Source organism: Eumetopias jubatus, unplaced genomic scaffold (assembly GCF_037043125.1).
Source record: "Eumetopias jubatus isolate StellerSeaLion01/CBP00866 unplaced genomic scaffold, mEumJub1_p1.0 scaffold_7, whole genome shotgun sequence".
NCBI lineage: Eukaryota > Metazoa > Chordata > Mammalia > Carnivora > Otariidae > Eumetopias > Eumetopias jubatus.
In genome coordinates this window covers 64,642,953-64,657,844 of record NW_028274813.1, presented here as the reverse complement: position 1 = coordinate 64,657,844, position 14,892 = coordinate 64,642,953, and the positions used below count along the sequence as shown (strand labels likewise).

At 35.2% G+C, this 14,892-nt stretch overlaps 1 protein-coding gene across 4 annotated transcripts in view; it reads right to left on the bottom strand.

The window, feature by feature from the left end:
• HEATR5A (HEAT repeat containing 5A) overlaps window positions 1–14,892 on the bottom strand; it is a 109,452-nt gene that overhangs the window by 62,285 nt on the left and 32,275 nt on the right. For all 4 annotated transcript variants that reach the window (XM_028114879.2, XM_028114880.2, XM_028114881.2 and 1 more), the window contains exons 10-14: window positions 14,231–14,481; window positions 11,689–11,800; window positions 9,020–9,172; window positions 7,770–7,869; window positions 1,701–1,810 (exon numbers count right to left, since the gene is read on the bottom strand). In XM_028114879.2, coding sequence (XP_027970680.1) covers window positions 1,701–1,810; window positions 7,770–7,869; window positions 9,020–9,172; window positions 11,689–11,800; window positions 14,231–14,481 — 726 coding nt within the window. The remainder of the gene's footprint in view (window positions 1–1,700; window positions 1,811–7,769; window positions 7,870–9,019; window positions 9,173–11,688; window positions 11,801–14,230; window positions 14,482–14,892) is intronic.

Genomic DNA, 14,892 nt, shown 5'->3' with positions numbered 1-14,892 from the left:
TGTTAAATAAACTGAAAAAGATAAAGAAGGTAAATATTGATTCTATTTTTCAAGTTTATAGTAATTCCTGACTGTCTCCCAGTGAACACTCTGGAACTGATTTAAAATCTATACACTTTATATTCATTATTCCTTAGGACTTTTTTTTTTTATTCCTTTAGGACTTCTGACTAAACTCTAATTCTGAGAAAAAAGTAAAAGACTTTGTTTTTTTTTCCTTAAGTCTTTTAAGGGCAGACTTATCACTTATTAGAAGATACAGTATAGATTTTAAGTTGAAATTCTGGTATTCTTAGATGTTTAATGAAGACCTGAAAAAGGAATCATTTTTTTTTCATCTGTAGTTTGAAAATAAACTCTAAAATATGGTAAATTAAAGGGAAGTGTTTTTGCCAGGACCTGACAGCTATCAGAGGTATGGAACACAGAAATTATCTCTAGGGCTTTTATATCTAGCAGGTAGCTCTTATATACTAAGAGGTAGTATACAATGAGAAGCACCTATCACTAAGCCTTGACTGTTTGTTAAGTCTCTTGCAGGTTACCTACAAATAGGTATGCAGCACAGCATGAAGCAGATCTATAATCTTGATTCCACTATTTATTGTATATATGTTCTTGAGTTGGTTTTTGTAACTTCTCTATGCCTTTATCTGTCAAATAAGGAAAATGTAACCAGCTCATTGTATTATTCTAAGATAAATGAGATAATATATACAATTTCTATCACAGTGCCTGGCATACAGAAATGATTCTTTTGATACAATTCCTGAGAAATGACAATCACCCATTTTTTCCCAGTTCTTCATATACTAAATGATTACTTTGTATTGAACATTTTGCTAGGTATATTTGTGAACCAGGAAGAAAGGCAGTACCACACTCACATAATAATACCACTCATATAATAAAGGCCAAACAGAAGTTACAGGTTAATATTTTAAACTACTGTGGTAGATATGATATTGCATTTACCTGTAAAATAAGGATATAACCCAATAAATGTATCCGTACAAGAAGCAGATTTGAAGTAATAATCAACTTAATATGTTTGGTTGGAAACTATTAAGACTAAAAAAAATATGAAGTTCCCAATGGAGACCATTTACAACTTTCACCACTTAAAACATGCATCTTGAGTACTTTAGCAGCAGCAATATATTTTCTTAAAACTGTGTTTTAAATTTATAAGAAAGTTTGCAGGACTAATTTTAAAATAAAGACAAGTATATTTTACCATAGTATACTAGTAATCTAAGGTCATATTTGAATCCAATAAAGGCAAAACCTACACTCTAAACTTTAGAAAATTAATTATACCTTGGTAGTTCAGTATTAAACTTTTGTTTGGGCACAGCAAAGAATGGAACAGTGAAACGGAATGTGTACAGTAGATCATCAATGTAGAAGGAAACCCTAGAGTAGAATCAAGACCAATCTTTGTGACTCATTCTCTTCCACACAGTGGAACTAGGGACATTTTTCCCCCAGAGGAGAAAAAAAAGCAAGACATTAAAAAGTAGGTTTTTAAAAAAATTTATTTACTGTATAATGGTGAATACAATAGTTAAGACTGAACTCACTAAACCTCCTAGAAATAAGGTACTAAATAAACGCCGTATCATTCATTCATTTGGGTATTACTTTCCCAGCACTGTCCTAGCCACAAACAGTAAAACGTTTTGGTTTAAAGCACATACCTTCATAGGTTTCAGGAGGTAATAAAATCAGTAATTCATAAAGCCTTTGTCTATAAACTACTGATGGTGTTTTCAAAGTGCTTCCATAGGTTTTCAGCACTGAAGAAAGCCTTAAAATAAAAGGAAAAGTATATCTTAAATGTGTAAGTTATATAGGTTGACATATAAAACAGCTATATGTATTATTAGCAAACATTAGTGCTCTTTTATGTTTCTTTTTTTCCTTTTAAAAAAATGTGATGATAAGTTGTAAGAGATATTATATGTGTCACACATGGAAATTATTCTAGTTTCCTATCACACTCCATACAACAAAACTATATATTCAACTTAGATCTCTAAGGCCATCAGTATTTTGTCTATAAGCTCTTACTAAATTCCACAATTTACAACTTGGCATTTGTAAAAAAAAAAAAAAAAAAAAAAGTCTATTATTTGGAAAAGGAATCATATGGAAGGGAACAAACAGGAAACATAAATATGCAGGTAAAATCCAAGTTTTTGTTTGAAACTTGATCTGGAATACCATCACCAAATAGGAAAAAAAAGCATCAAAATATGCAAAGATCATAAAACAAGTTCTCTTTTTTAACTTTTAAAAATAATTTATTCATTTGACAGAGAGAGAGAGAGAGAGAGAGAGAGAGAGAGAGAACATGAGCAGGGGGAGGGGCAGAGGAAAAAAGCAGACTCCCCGCAGAGCAGGGAACCTCATGTGGGGCTCAATCCCTGGGATCATGACCTGAGCTGAAGGCAGATGTCTAACTGACTGAACTACCCAGGCACCCCCAAATTCATTTTTAATAAAGCATACAAGTCAAGCCAATGTTTCCCTAAAAGTTTCAATCACAAAATCTTTTATTTCTTTCACTTTCATGTACTTTTTAATCTTGTTCATTACCACTACTGGTACAAAGGCATCATTTTACTGATGTTCACTTGTCTAACAAATATTAAAGGAGTACTGCTCTTTGCAAGGTACCATGTTATCAAGTGGAATATGGTCTCCATCGTTTTAGCTATACAAAAATACAGTGGAATTACATTACTGTGCCAGTGGAATAAATCTACTAAATTGTCACAGCATGAGGTTTCCAGGTACGCTAAGAAATTCTGGCAGTTTTTATTCATTTGTATTTTCTGGGGAACTAATACTTATTATTTCTGGTTTCTAGAAGAAATGAGTTAATTTTTTTTTTAAGATTTTATTTATTTATTTGACAGACAGAGACACAGCGGGAGAGGGAACACAAGTAGGGGGGATTTGGAGAGGGAGAAGCAGGCCTCCCACGGAGCAGGGAGCTGGATGTGGGGCTCGATCCCAGGACCCTGAGATCATGACCTGAGCCGAAGGCAGATGCTTAACGACCGAGCCACCCAGGTGCCCCAGAAATGAGTTAATTTTTGAGTTGTCACCGTATTTTTAAAAAGTTGGTACCAGTTTATATCATTCAGTACAGTTAACAACATAAAGAAAACATTTCTAAAACCTAGGTAGAATTTTTTTAGTTATGGAAGAATAAATCCACTACATTTTTGTATTTCTCCAAAACCAAATGAGAAAATTACAGATGACATATAAAAACAATTTCAATCATATTAACAAGATGTTAAGAAGTTATGAATTATATTTTTAAAAATTCCACAATATTTACCTGGTTTAAATAAAACAAAATTTAGTTCAGAGGGGTGTGTGTGCATGTATTTTTTTTCTTACAAAAAGTAAGATTTTATTCAAAACAAATAAGAATTTAAGAAAACATTGCTAGTGGCTTCTGCTTCTATTAGGAGGGTGCATCAGAGTCTCTAAAGGCCCTTCAGCTACAAATATACTTAGATCCTAGATAAAAGATAATCTACATTGCTAGGCTTGCAGAAAGGGACTTCTCCTAGGCTACACCTCCATGCCCCTCCAACAAACAAACATAAAAAGCATGAAACAAAATATGAGCTACAATCAGAGTGGGAACACTAATACAAATATCAACACAAGAATGTGTACTGAGTTTATGCTCATGGCAAAGTGAGGGTAGATAAAATAAAAATCTCTTTTTTAAAATATTTTATTTATTTATTTGATAGAGACACAGAGAGGAAACACAAGCAGGGGGAGTGGGAGAGGAAGAAGCAGGCTTCCCATGGAGCAGGGAGCCCAATGCGGGGCTCGATCCCAGGATCCCAGGATCATGACCTGAGTTGAAGGCAGATGGCTAACAACTGAGCCACCCAGGTGCCCCAAAATAAAATCTCTTGAGGGGGTTCCTAAGACCTGGCAGATCCCAAGTCCTGGAAGAGGAGAAGGCATATGAGATTAAACCTGGCTGAAAAGAGAATTTGTGAACTGGAAAAGAGAGCTGAAGAAATTGCCCAGAATGTAGCAGAGAAAAAAAGGAGAAAAAATATTAGAAAAAGATGAGGAGACATGGAAGACAAAATGAAAAGATTTAAAATTTGTCTATTTGGAACCCCAAAAGAAAAGTTTAAAAAGAATGGAAAATGACAGTATTTGAATAGATAACAGCCATTTTTTTTTAGAACTATTAAAAGACACAAACCAACAAAATACACAAGTTGGATAGATAAATCCACAAATTGCCAGTTTAAAGCAGACACTGTAAAATTTAATTTAAAAAAACAACTATATGCAGTTTATGAGATAAAACTAAAAACAGTGCCATGAAAAAAGACATACCACACATATTAATAATCCATAAATTAGACTTTAATCAAAAAGCATTATTAAGGATAAAGAGAATTATCTGTATACTGTGTAATGATAAAAGATTCAATTCACCAGGAGGATATAATTCTATAATCCTATGTACCCAATTAAATAGTCTCAAAATATGAAAAAGCAAAAATTAATAGAATCATAGAAAAAAATTATAAACCCACAGAACTTTTAACAAGATACATTTGTTATACAGTAAGTCTTGACAAATTTAAAAAGACAGGTAATAGGGGTTCCTGGCTGGCTCAGTCAGTAGAGCAAGCAACTCTTCATCTTGGAGTTGTGAGTTTGAGCCCCATGTTGGGTGTAGAGATTGCTTAAATAAACTTAAAAAAAAAAATGAAAGTATAGGTAATATACAAATCATATTAAATACAATTCAATTAAGTTAAAAATCACTAACAAAACTATAAACTAAAAACTATTCTATACATAAATTAATTTATAAACATACTTCTAAACAACTCCAAGAAATTATAATAAAATTTAAAATACTTAAAACTGAAAAAATGAAAACAATACATATTAATACTTTAAGGATTCAGTAACTGGAACCTTAGGAAATTTGTGGGTTTGCCTCTATTAGGAGAATTAAGAGAAATACAGTGAGCTTAGCATTTGAACCAAGGGGTTAGAAAAAGATAAGCATTTAAGAGAGCAGACAGGAATAATAAACAATAAATAAGGAAAAAATTTCAATATAAACTAAGTCATTCTTTGTATAGATTAATAAAATAAATATACTACTCAAGAGATGGATCAGGAAAAACAAAAGGGAAGGCATAATGAAAACTTAACGGGAATGGAGGAGACATTGCAAACATAGCAGAGATTAAGAAGATAATACCATGAAGAACTTTATTCCAAAAAATTTGAAGATAAAGATGCACTGTGAAAATCACTGGAAAAAATCTAATTAATAAACAAGTAAAACAAACCCCTAAACCAGACCCTGAATAGTCAGAACAATTAAAGAAATGGAATATGTAGTATAAAAAAAATTTCCACAACAAAAATACCAGGTCCAGTCTATTTTTCAGAACTCTGAAGATTTTTTTTTAAGATTTTATTTATTTGAGAGAGAGAGAGAGAGGCAGAGAGAGAGCAGGAGTGAGGGGGGAGGGAAAGAGGGAGGAGACCCCCCCCACACACATTGAGCAGGGAGCCCGACGTGGGACTCAATTCCAGAACCTTGAGATCATGACCTGAGCAGAAGGCAGATGCTTAACCAACTGGGCCACCCAGGCGCCACTAAAGAAAGATTGTTTTAAACCAAAAGGCAGAAAGTACTAACCAAAGAGTAAAGGATTGATAAATTTGATATTTAAGTTAGGAATGTCTGTTAATTCAAAAAACTATTTTACTTAAAAATAGGTAAAGACATGCACAAATAGGGAATTCTTAGAAGGGGAAATATTGAGGAATAATAAATATATAAAATGACAATCAGGAATCAGTATATAAATTAAAATCATGATGAGATACCAATTTATACCTACTGGATGGGCTAGGAATAATGTCTGAGTGTTAGTGAAGAAGTGGCTCAAAGGGTACTCACATATACTATTGACAGAAACATACAAGAATTTGGATATTTCAATGATAGAACTAGGTAAACTGCTAAATACACATCCAATTAAATACTATATAGCAACCGTTTACAAACGGTTTTGTAATATGAAGTTTACGAACATAATGATGAGTAAAAAAGTAAGTTTCAGAAACAATATACCACTTACCTGATCAAAACCAACCAAAACTAAACAATGCACTCTTCAGGGAAACATATATGTGATGCACTTTTTAAAGATGCAAGGGATCACTACATCCAAAGGGGCACGTGCACCCCAATGTTTATAGCAGCAATGTCCACAATAGGCAAACTATGGAAAGAGCCTAGATGTCCATCAATAGATGAATGGATAAAGAAGATGTGGTGTGTATGTAGGTATGTATATATATATGTGTATATATATGTGTGTGTGTGTGTATATATATATATATATATATATACACACACAGACACAGACACACACACACACACACACACACACACACACACACACACAGGAATATTATGCAGCCATCAAAAACCTGAAATCTTGCCATTTGCAACCACGTAGACAGAACTAGAGGGTACTATGTTAAGTGAAGTAAGTCAATCAGAGAAAGACAATTATCATATGATCTCACTGACATGAGGAATTTGAGAAACAAGGCAGAGGATCATAGGGGAAGGGAGGGAAAAATGAAACAAGATAAAACCAAAGGGGGAGACAAACCATAAGAGACTCTTAATCTCAGGAATCAAACTGAGGGTTGCTGGAGTGGAGGGGGGTGGGAGGGATGGGGTGGCTGGGTGATGGACACTGGGGAGGGTATGTACTATGGGGAGCGCTGTGAATTGTGTAAGACTGATGAATCACAGACCTGTACCTCCGAAACAAATTAAAAAAAAAATGCAAGGGAATGACAACCATAAAAATCAGGATAGTGATCACCTCTAGAGTAAAGCAGAAAGAATGGTATTAGACAAGAACTCACAGATAACTTCAAAAGTATTGTTAATGTTCTTGTTAAGGGTAGCTAAATCTGGGCCACTGCCTGTTCTTGTAAATCAAGTTTTACTGGAACATAGCCACATTTACTCATTTACAATTGCTTTTGAGCTATAACAGAGCTGAGTAGATGCAACAGAGACTGTACGGCCTGTGAAGCCTATGATGTTTACCATCTGGCCCTTTATAGCAAACATCTGCTAACCTCTGCTCTAGTTGTGTTGGATTCAAAGGTGTTCATTTTATTATGCTTTATAAGCCATATTTTAGATTTATTTTTCTGTAATACACTAAATTTTGTATCATTAAATACTTAACTATACATTAATTTGGAAATTACAAGTACTCATGACATATACTGGATTTTCTCTTATGTTTTTTTATCACATAAGTCAAATTTATGAAAAATAAAAACAAAAAACTAAAATTGTTAACAAGCATCTGGTTCTTACGAACACAGAATAGCACTAACAAACCAATAAAACGCATACCTGAAAAGGTTAACAGGCTTAATATTTAATTTCTTGCTTAAATCTGACTGTTTGGAAGATACAATATTCACCAAGTAACTTTCCTTCCCTTTTAATATGTATTTTTCTTTCAAGTTCCTAGCCTAAAAAAAAAAAAATCATGTAACTGTTTGCTTTCGACTGCAAAAGGAAAATCATTCACCAACCATAGAAACTTGGCCTTATTAATGTACTAAACATATATTACATGATCAGAGGATAGCTGATTGCTATTAAAAATTTTTATCAAATCTAAATAGCAGATCCTTACTGAGTTAGCAAATCCACAGCACAAGGAAGTGGTGGAAGAAGACGCTGAATTACTTCCTCAGTAAGGAGATCACCACTGTGGGAAACAAAACTCTTGATAGCTGAAAAATAGAACAGACTTTTTTACTTGGCAGAATGTAATGAACCATGAAAAAAAGCATTCATTAATGTACAGCATTTATATTTTTATTAGAGGAATAAATGTGCTAAAAACAACAAAAAAAAATCTTGAAACTCTCACATAAAAAGGAAGCTAATGTCTTTTACCTCTAATCAAGGTAAAAAAAACAGTTTCTAGAATCACTAAAAGAGTCCAACAACCAAGTTAACAAAATCCTGCTCTTCTGGGTTTTACTCAACCCGAGCTCAGAAGTAGAATAAATTACCTTAGAACCTTAAGTTTGCCAGTTCTACGCTAATTCTGCAGAACTATGATGACATTTTAGTCACCATTGTTAGGTTCTTACAGATGTTACCTGAATCGTGTAAGCTTTTTAAGGAGTTATTTAATATGTATTTTAATATTTTAAAGTTAGACTGAGTTTCAAGATTAATTTCTTTTTTTTTAAGATACTTTTTTAAAAAAGATTTATTTATTTATTTATTCGAGAGAGAGAATGAGATAGAGAGAGAGAACATGGGGGGGGGAGGGTCAGAGGGAGAAGCAGACTCCCTGCTGAGCAGGGAGCCCGATGCAGGACTCGATCATGACCTGAGCCGAAGGCAGTCGCTTAACCAACTGAGCCACCCAGGCGCCCAAGATTAATTTCAAAATTGTTTTATTTAAAGTAAAAATGCCATGAATAAACAAATAAAACCAAAATCAATGTTTCCATGTCTTTCCAGAAATACCACTTCCATAGTTCAAATATTCATGGTAGATACTATTTTTTAATGGTTCATATACTATAGAAGGGTACAACTTTCATATATAAAAAACTAAATGGAAACCATACTTAATCAATGCTAATTAAATCCAAGCCTAATATTCCTAAAAAAAGAATGAATGCCTACTGAAGACAAAGCAATCTTGGAGGTTCTCAACTAGATTACATCTAAGAAAACATGCATTTTCCTGAGGATCAGAATTCTAAAAAATTTGGTTTATCACATATCTGTTCTAATCACTAATTATGTTCAATTACAAAAATCACTGTAATATTTTCACCAATAAAGATATTAATATGGGAAAGTTAAGGAGTGAGGGAAAAAGCCAAAGGAAAGGGAGAAAAAAGACCAAGCTTCACCTACCACAGAGTGCACCAGCTCGTCCTTCCAAGGTTACCTGCCATGTAAATGAATCTCCCCGGCTTTTTTCTGTTTCTAGATCTTTAGGAGACACTGGAAAGACACACTTCCACAACAGCAGAACTCGACCAAGGTGATGACTGACAACCGCAGGACCTGTAATTTATTCAACTTGTCACTTATTAAAGAACCCAAAATGTTACTCTTTAAAACTCAGTAAGTTGATAGCACCTTGTTCCAGGCCAAAAATCAGATGTGATACATCTGATTGGAATTTTTTTTTTTAAGAGCTCAGCCTCATCTCCATGGTATTCCTTTTTTTTTTTTTAAGATGATTATGACCTGAGCTGAAGGCAGATGCTTAACTGACTGAGCCACCCAGGCGCCCCTGGAACTTTTTTTAGAAAAGATTTCAGGTCAGTAACATTTATGAACTAAGAGATCATGAATATACAAACTCAGTAATGAAAGGCAATGTAGAATGATAGTATTTTATTTGATAGCATTATCAGTTAAGAAAAAAGAAAAACTAGGAAGTATAAAAAACTCAAAGCTTTTCTCCCAAAGTTATTTTCTTTTTCTTAAGATTTTATTTTTATTTGACAGAGAGAGAGACAGGGAGAGAAGGCTCACAAGCAGGGGGAGTGGGAGAGGGAGAAGCAGGCTTCCCTCTGAGCAGGGAGCCCGATGTGAGGTCAATCCCAGGACCCCAGGATCATGATCTTAGCTGAAGGCAGATGCTTAACTGACTGAACCACCCAGGCACCCTAAAACATTAATTTTTTTAAAAAAAATATTTTATTTATTTATTCCAGAGAATGAGTGAGTAAGTGGGGGGAGAGGTACAGGGAGAGGGATAAGCAGACTGCACGCTGAGCATGGAGCCCGACACGGGGTTCAATCTCAGGACCCTGAGATCATAACCTGAGCCAAAACCAAGAGTGAGATGCTTAATTGACTGAGCCACCCAGGTGCCCCAAAACATTAATTTAAAATTTTAATCCTTTTTTATATGTTGATTATGAACATACAATAAAATATGATATACTAATCTTTTTAAAAAAAGATTTTATTTATTTATTTGTGTGAGAGAGAAACAGCATGAGAGGAAAGAGGGTCAGAGGGACTCGATCCCAGGACTCCAGGATCATGACATGAGCTGAAGGCAGTCACTTAACCAACTGAGCCACCCAGACACCCACTAATCTTTTTTTTAAAAAGACTTTATTTATTTGAGAGAGAGAGGAAGGGAGAGCTCCTGCATGTGCAGGGGGAGGGGCAAAGGAAGAGGGAGAAATAGACTCCCCTCTGAGTGGGGAGCCTGCTGTAGGACTCAATCCCAGGGCCTTGAAAACATGACCTGAGCCAAAGTCAGATGCTTAACCCACTGAGCCACCCAGGTGCCCCTAAGCTCTTTCTTTAAAAGAGAAGGGATTTCTTGTAGTCTTCTTCTGATGGAATTATTTTTCTGAAAAATTTTATTCTTTGAAATATTGCATTTATTAAGTAGTTTTTCTCCTTTAATTAACCAAGATCATCAATAAGGCAGGCATGAAACACCCAGCCAAAAGCAAATAAAGGCTTGGCCATATTATTCCTTCCCATCACTTTGTGAAATGACAACGTATGCCAGGGTCCAAATTTTAAACCATTAAAAAGTGTAAAAACTCTTCTTAGCTCAGAGGCTGTATAAAAGAGTTGGCAAGCCAAATTTGGCCCATAGGCTGAACCCTGATATAGTCCAATAAACCTCTTTAATCATCCCAAAAACATTATTTACAGTGGTTCTTCATTTGTGATTGTTTAATTTAAGCTCCTTTTAAATCAAACTACTTCAGAGGTGTCAAAATGATTTACTAGTTAAATTCAGCCAATTTTATATCTTGGCAATAAATGATATGATTATAAAATAGATTTAAAATATAACTTTAATAAAGCAATAAAATTGGTTCTCAAAGTTATAGGATATAAATGCAATAGTCATGACTATAAAATAATAACTGATTTTTAATAAATATAGTGAACCATATCCCCTTCGACTACCTTATTGATATTACCAATTCTCAAAACAATTACAGAATTGGAGTCACAGGCTATTGTATGTTCTCCTGCCTACCCTTCATTGTGGAAATTCTTTTTTCTGGAGATGGATGTGAATGATTTTTGGAAAAGTCAGAGTCATTCAGAGTTAAATCTGAAAGGTAATCAAATTGGCTTATCCTACCTAAGGCTCATAAATTGTTTTGTTTTTTTTATTTTTTTTAAAGATTTTATTTATTTGATAGAGAGAGAAAGCACAAGTAGGCAGAGTAGCAGGCAGAGGGAGAGGGAGAAGGAGGCTCCTCACTGAGCAAGGAGCCTGATGTGGGACTTAATCCCAGGATCCTGGGATCATGACCTGAGACAAATGCAGACACTTAACCGACTGAGCCACCCAGGCGTCCCTCATAAATTGGTTTTGAAGAGAATCTCAGATAAGGAGATCTGAAAATATTTTGAGGAATGGAGTAAGTATATGGCTTCCTAAGGTGACTGCTAGAAGAAAAATGTTTGTGTGGATAAATTCTGGTACAAATTAAAAATCAGTCTCCTCAAATCATACATTACAGTATTTTACATTCAGAAAACAAAGTACTTCAGAGTCATGTAAACCTTCCACAGACTATTATTACCTAACGTCATCAGAGCTGCAATCAATAACCATCCAGCTTGTGTGCGCTGAGCTGAAAGACGACTGTTTTGTACAGCTGAACACAGCAAATCCTCCGCTAAGGTCATAATAATCTATTTATATATGGAAGAATAAGGTAAAGAAGAGTATCAATTTATAGGTTACTGGACAAAAGACAGCAACTAATAATCTCTTGAAAAATGAACTCTTATATATAACGAATATAAGTGATAAAGGACTCTCATTCATGTAGACTACACCACAGGACAACATCATAGAGAAAACTATAAAAAAGTTAAGTTTAGGTTAAATACTGGCATATTAGGTTCTATACAGAAACCTTTAATTCTTTGTAGAGCACATATTATGACACTGTACAACTGTTCAAGTCAAGGTGCGTAGAATTTGAATTTACTTTTAGTTTTAAGCATTTATCTTAAATCTGTAATTACCAGAGAAAGTTTCCTTATAGGAATCTCCCTTTTTAAAAATTTGCATACCTTTTTGATACCTGAGGGTCTGATAATCTTTCTAGAGGCAGTATACTACAGAGATTAAAAGTACTTAAAATAGTCTCACACTGAAGTGATTTTCAGAGTGGGATTCATAAAAGTATTATATTTTAAGTCGACGAAATAGGCAAAACAAAAGGGGAAAAACCAGATTATTTCATACGTTATGGATAATGCATGCTTATACAGTACAGAGGCCAAGAGGCATCTATTATGTCTGAGAAAACATCTGTTACCAAACACCTCTAGAAAAGGAGCAAGTATTATAAGTTGGCATATAAATTTTCTAAACAGGAAGGCTAGTGTATTTTAAAACAACTAACCAACTTATTACTAACTTAGGACTACCTGAAGCCAATATAATCAATGGATAACACTCAATAAAAACAAGGATAAAATAAAACAATCCTTTCTGCCTAACTAGTAAGATCTGAGGATATTAAATTTAATTCAATACAGGCAATGGCAATTCTTCGCTTAGAAACATATGACAGAATATGTTAGTTGTCAATCACCTTACTCAAGTGACATTGGCAATACTCAAAATAGTTTTACAACTTCTGAAGTAATGGTACATTCTTCTGCAAAGGTTAAACGGCAGATACATAATACTAACAATGACATATGAGTGACAATGAGAAAGCAAGAAATGGTGATTTATTCATTAAGTACGTATTTGGGGGCGCCTGGGCGGCTCAGTCAGCTGAGCATCTGCCTTCAGCTCAGGTCATGATCTGGCAGGGGAGGGGGGGAGGTGTGTCCCTGCTCAGCAGGGAGTCTGCTTCTCCCTCTCCCTCTGCCCCTCCCCTCACTCATGCCTGAGCTCCCCCCCACTTTCTCTCAGATAAATAAAAAACACCTTAAAAAAAGAACTTATATGTGTGTAAGGCCTAGTTACAAAGGCTTTCACTGTCAAACAACATTCTCTGATAACTCACAATTCCTAGTTATTCAATCCACTGTTGCCATTATCTTTTTTTGATGGTACACATTATCCCACTTTGGTCAGTGGGAGCCCCTTAAGTTACTTTCTGTATCCTTTTAAAATGAACACAGTAGTCATTGATGACTTCCTTGTTCTCTGGTATGAGGACAAGGTATTTCAGGTTTACACTGTGCCTTTCCTGCCCCAGATCTGGAACCAGCCATTCCTTTATGGAGCCCTGATTGCCTTTTGCTAAAATGATGTTTAGAGCCATAATCTGGGTGCTAGGGCTTTACCTTCCTACCAGGTTGTCACTGCTTTAGGTCTTGTCACTGGACAAAGTGAGGATTTAAGCTTTTTTTTTATTTTTTTAGGATTTTATTCATTTGACAGGGAGAGCACAAGCAGGGGGAGCAGCAGGCAGAGGGAGAAGCACGTTCCCCACTAAGCAGGGAGCCCGACTTAGGACTCAATCCCAGGACCCTGGGATCATGACCTGAGCCAAGGGTAGATGCTTAACCGACTGAGCCACCCAGGCGTCCCCACAGTGATATTTTCCATTCAAATGTAACATATGGGGCTTTTACTTAACATTCTTGATTTTATAGCTACAGCTCTTTGCAACTCTGTCCTCTACAATGCTATTTTATTTTTTATAATACAATTTTATTTTTAATTTTTATTTATTAATTTATTCATTTTTAAACATAATCTCTACACCCAATGTGGGCTCAAACTCCACAACCCAAGATCAAGAGTTGCATGCTCTTCCAACTGAGCCAGCCAGGCGCCCCTATAATGCAATTTTAAATGCACTTCTATGCCAGAGCTAATTATATAGCAAAATAAAGCCTCCAGGAACAAACCGTTACTAAATGGAGATATTTCCAATAAAAAGCACAGAAAACATTCCCGTTTAAGTGTAGATAAGACACTTTTAACTATCCCTTTGTTTGTTACAGCAATTATTTCATAATATTTAAAAATTAAGTAATATAGCTGCTTTCTCAGAAAGCTGTCCTGCATGGCTTTGACTCACGAAGACAATTACGATTTTAGAAAAAAATTGAAATGTCATTATCATATGTGAAGAATGAAATCATTACCTTGCCCTTTCCATGAGGAATTCCTAAAGGACAATGTTTCACTGCTCCCAACAAAGCTGCCACAGCAAAACTAAAGCCAGTCACTGCTTCAGGTGAAGACTTAAGTACAGTAAGCCGTTCCAGGCAACGGTCTAAAAGAGGTGTTAGGTAAGAAGGTAATGCCACAGCAATGCAGTGTAAACACCAAGCTGCTGCTAGTCGAACAGAAATGCTAGGATGCTGAATAACTGAAATGACACTGTCAAGAATACCTAGAATGACAGAAGAAAAAAAACAAAAAAAGACTTAGCTCTACGGATAAATTCACTTAGCCAAAAGTAGTCAAAAGAATAAGCAGCCACATGGATATAAAATATATTATCTTTATCAAAAGCCAAATCAGAATAGAAAAAAGATTTAAAAAGATACATAATTATAAATGATTTTTTTTTTAAAAAGTAGGTTCCACAACTGGTGTGGAGCCCAACATGGGGCTTGAACTCAGGACCCCAATATCATGACCTGAGCCAAAGTCAAGAGTCAGCTGCTTAACCAACTGAGCCACCCAGGCGCCCCTAAATGATTTTTATATGCAAGAATTACTTCTAGGGGCGCCTGGGTGGCTCAGACGTTAAGCGTCTGCCTTCGGTTCAGGTCATGATCCCAGGGTCCTGGGATCAAGC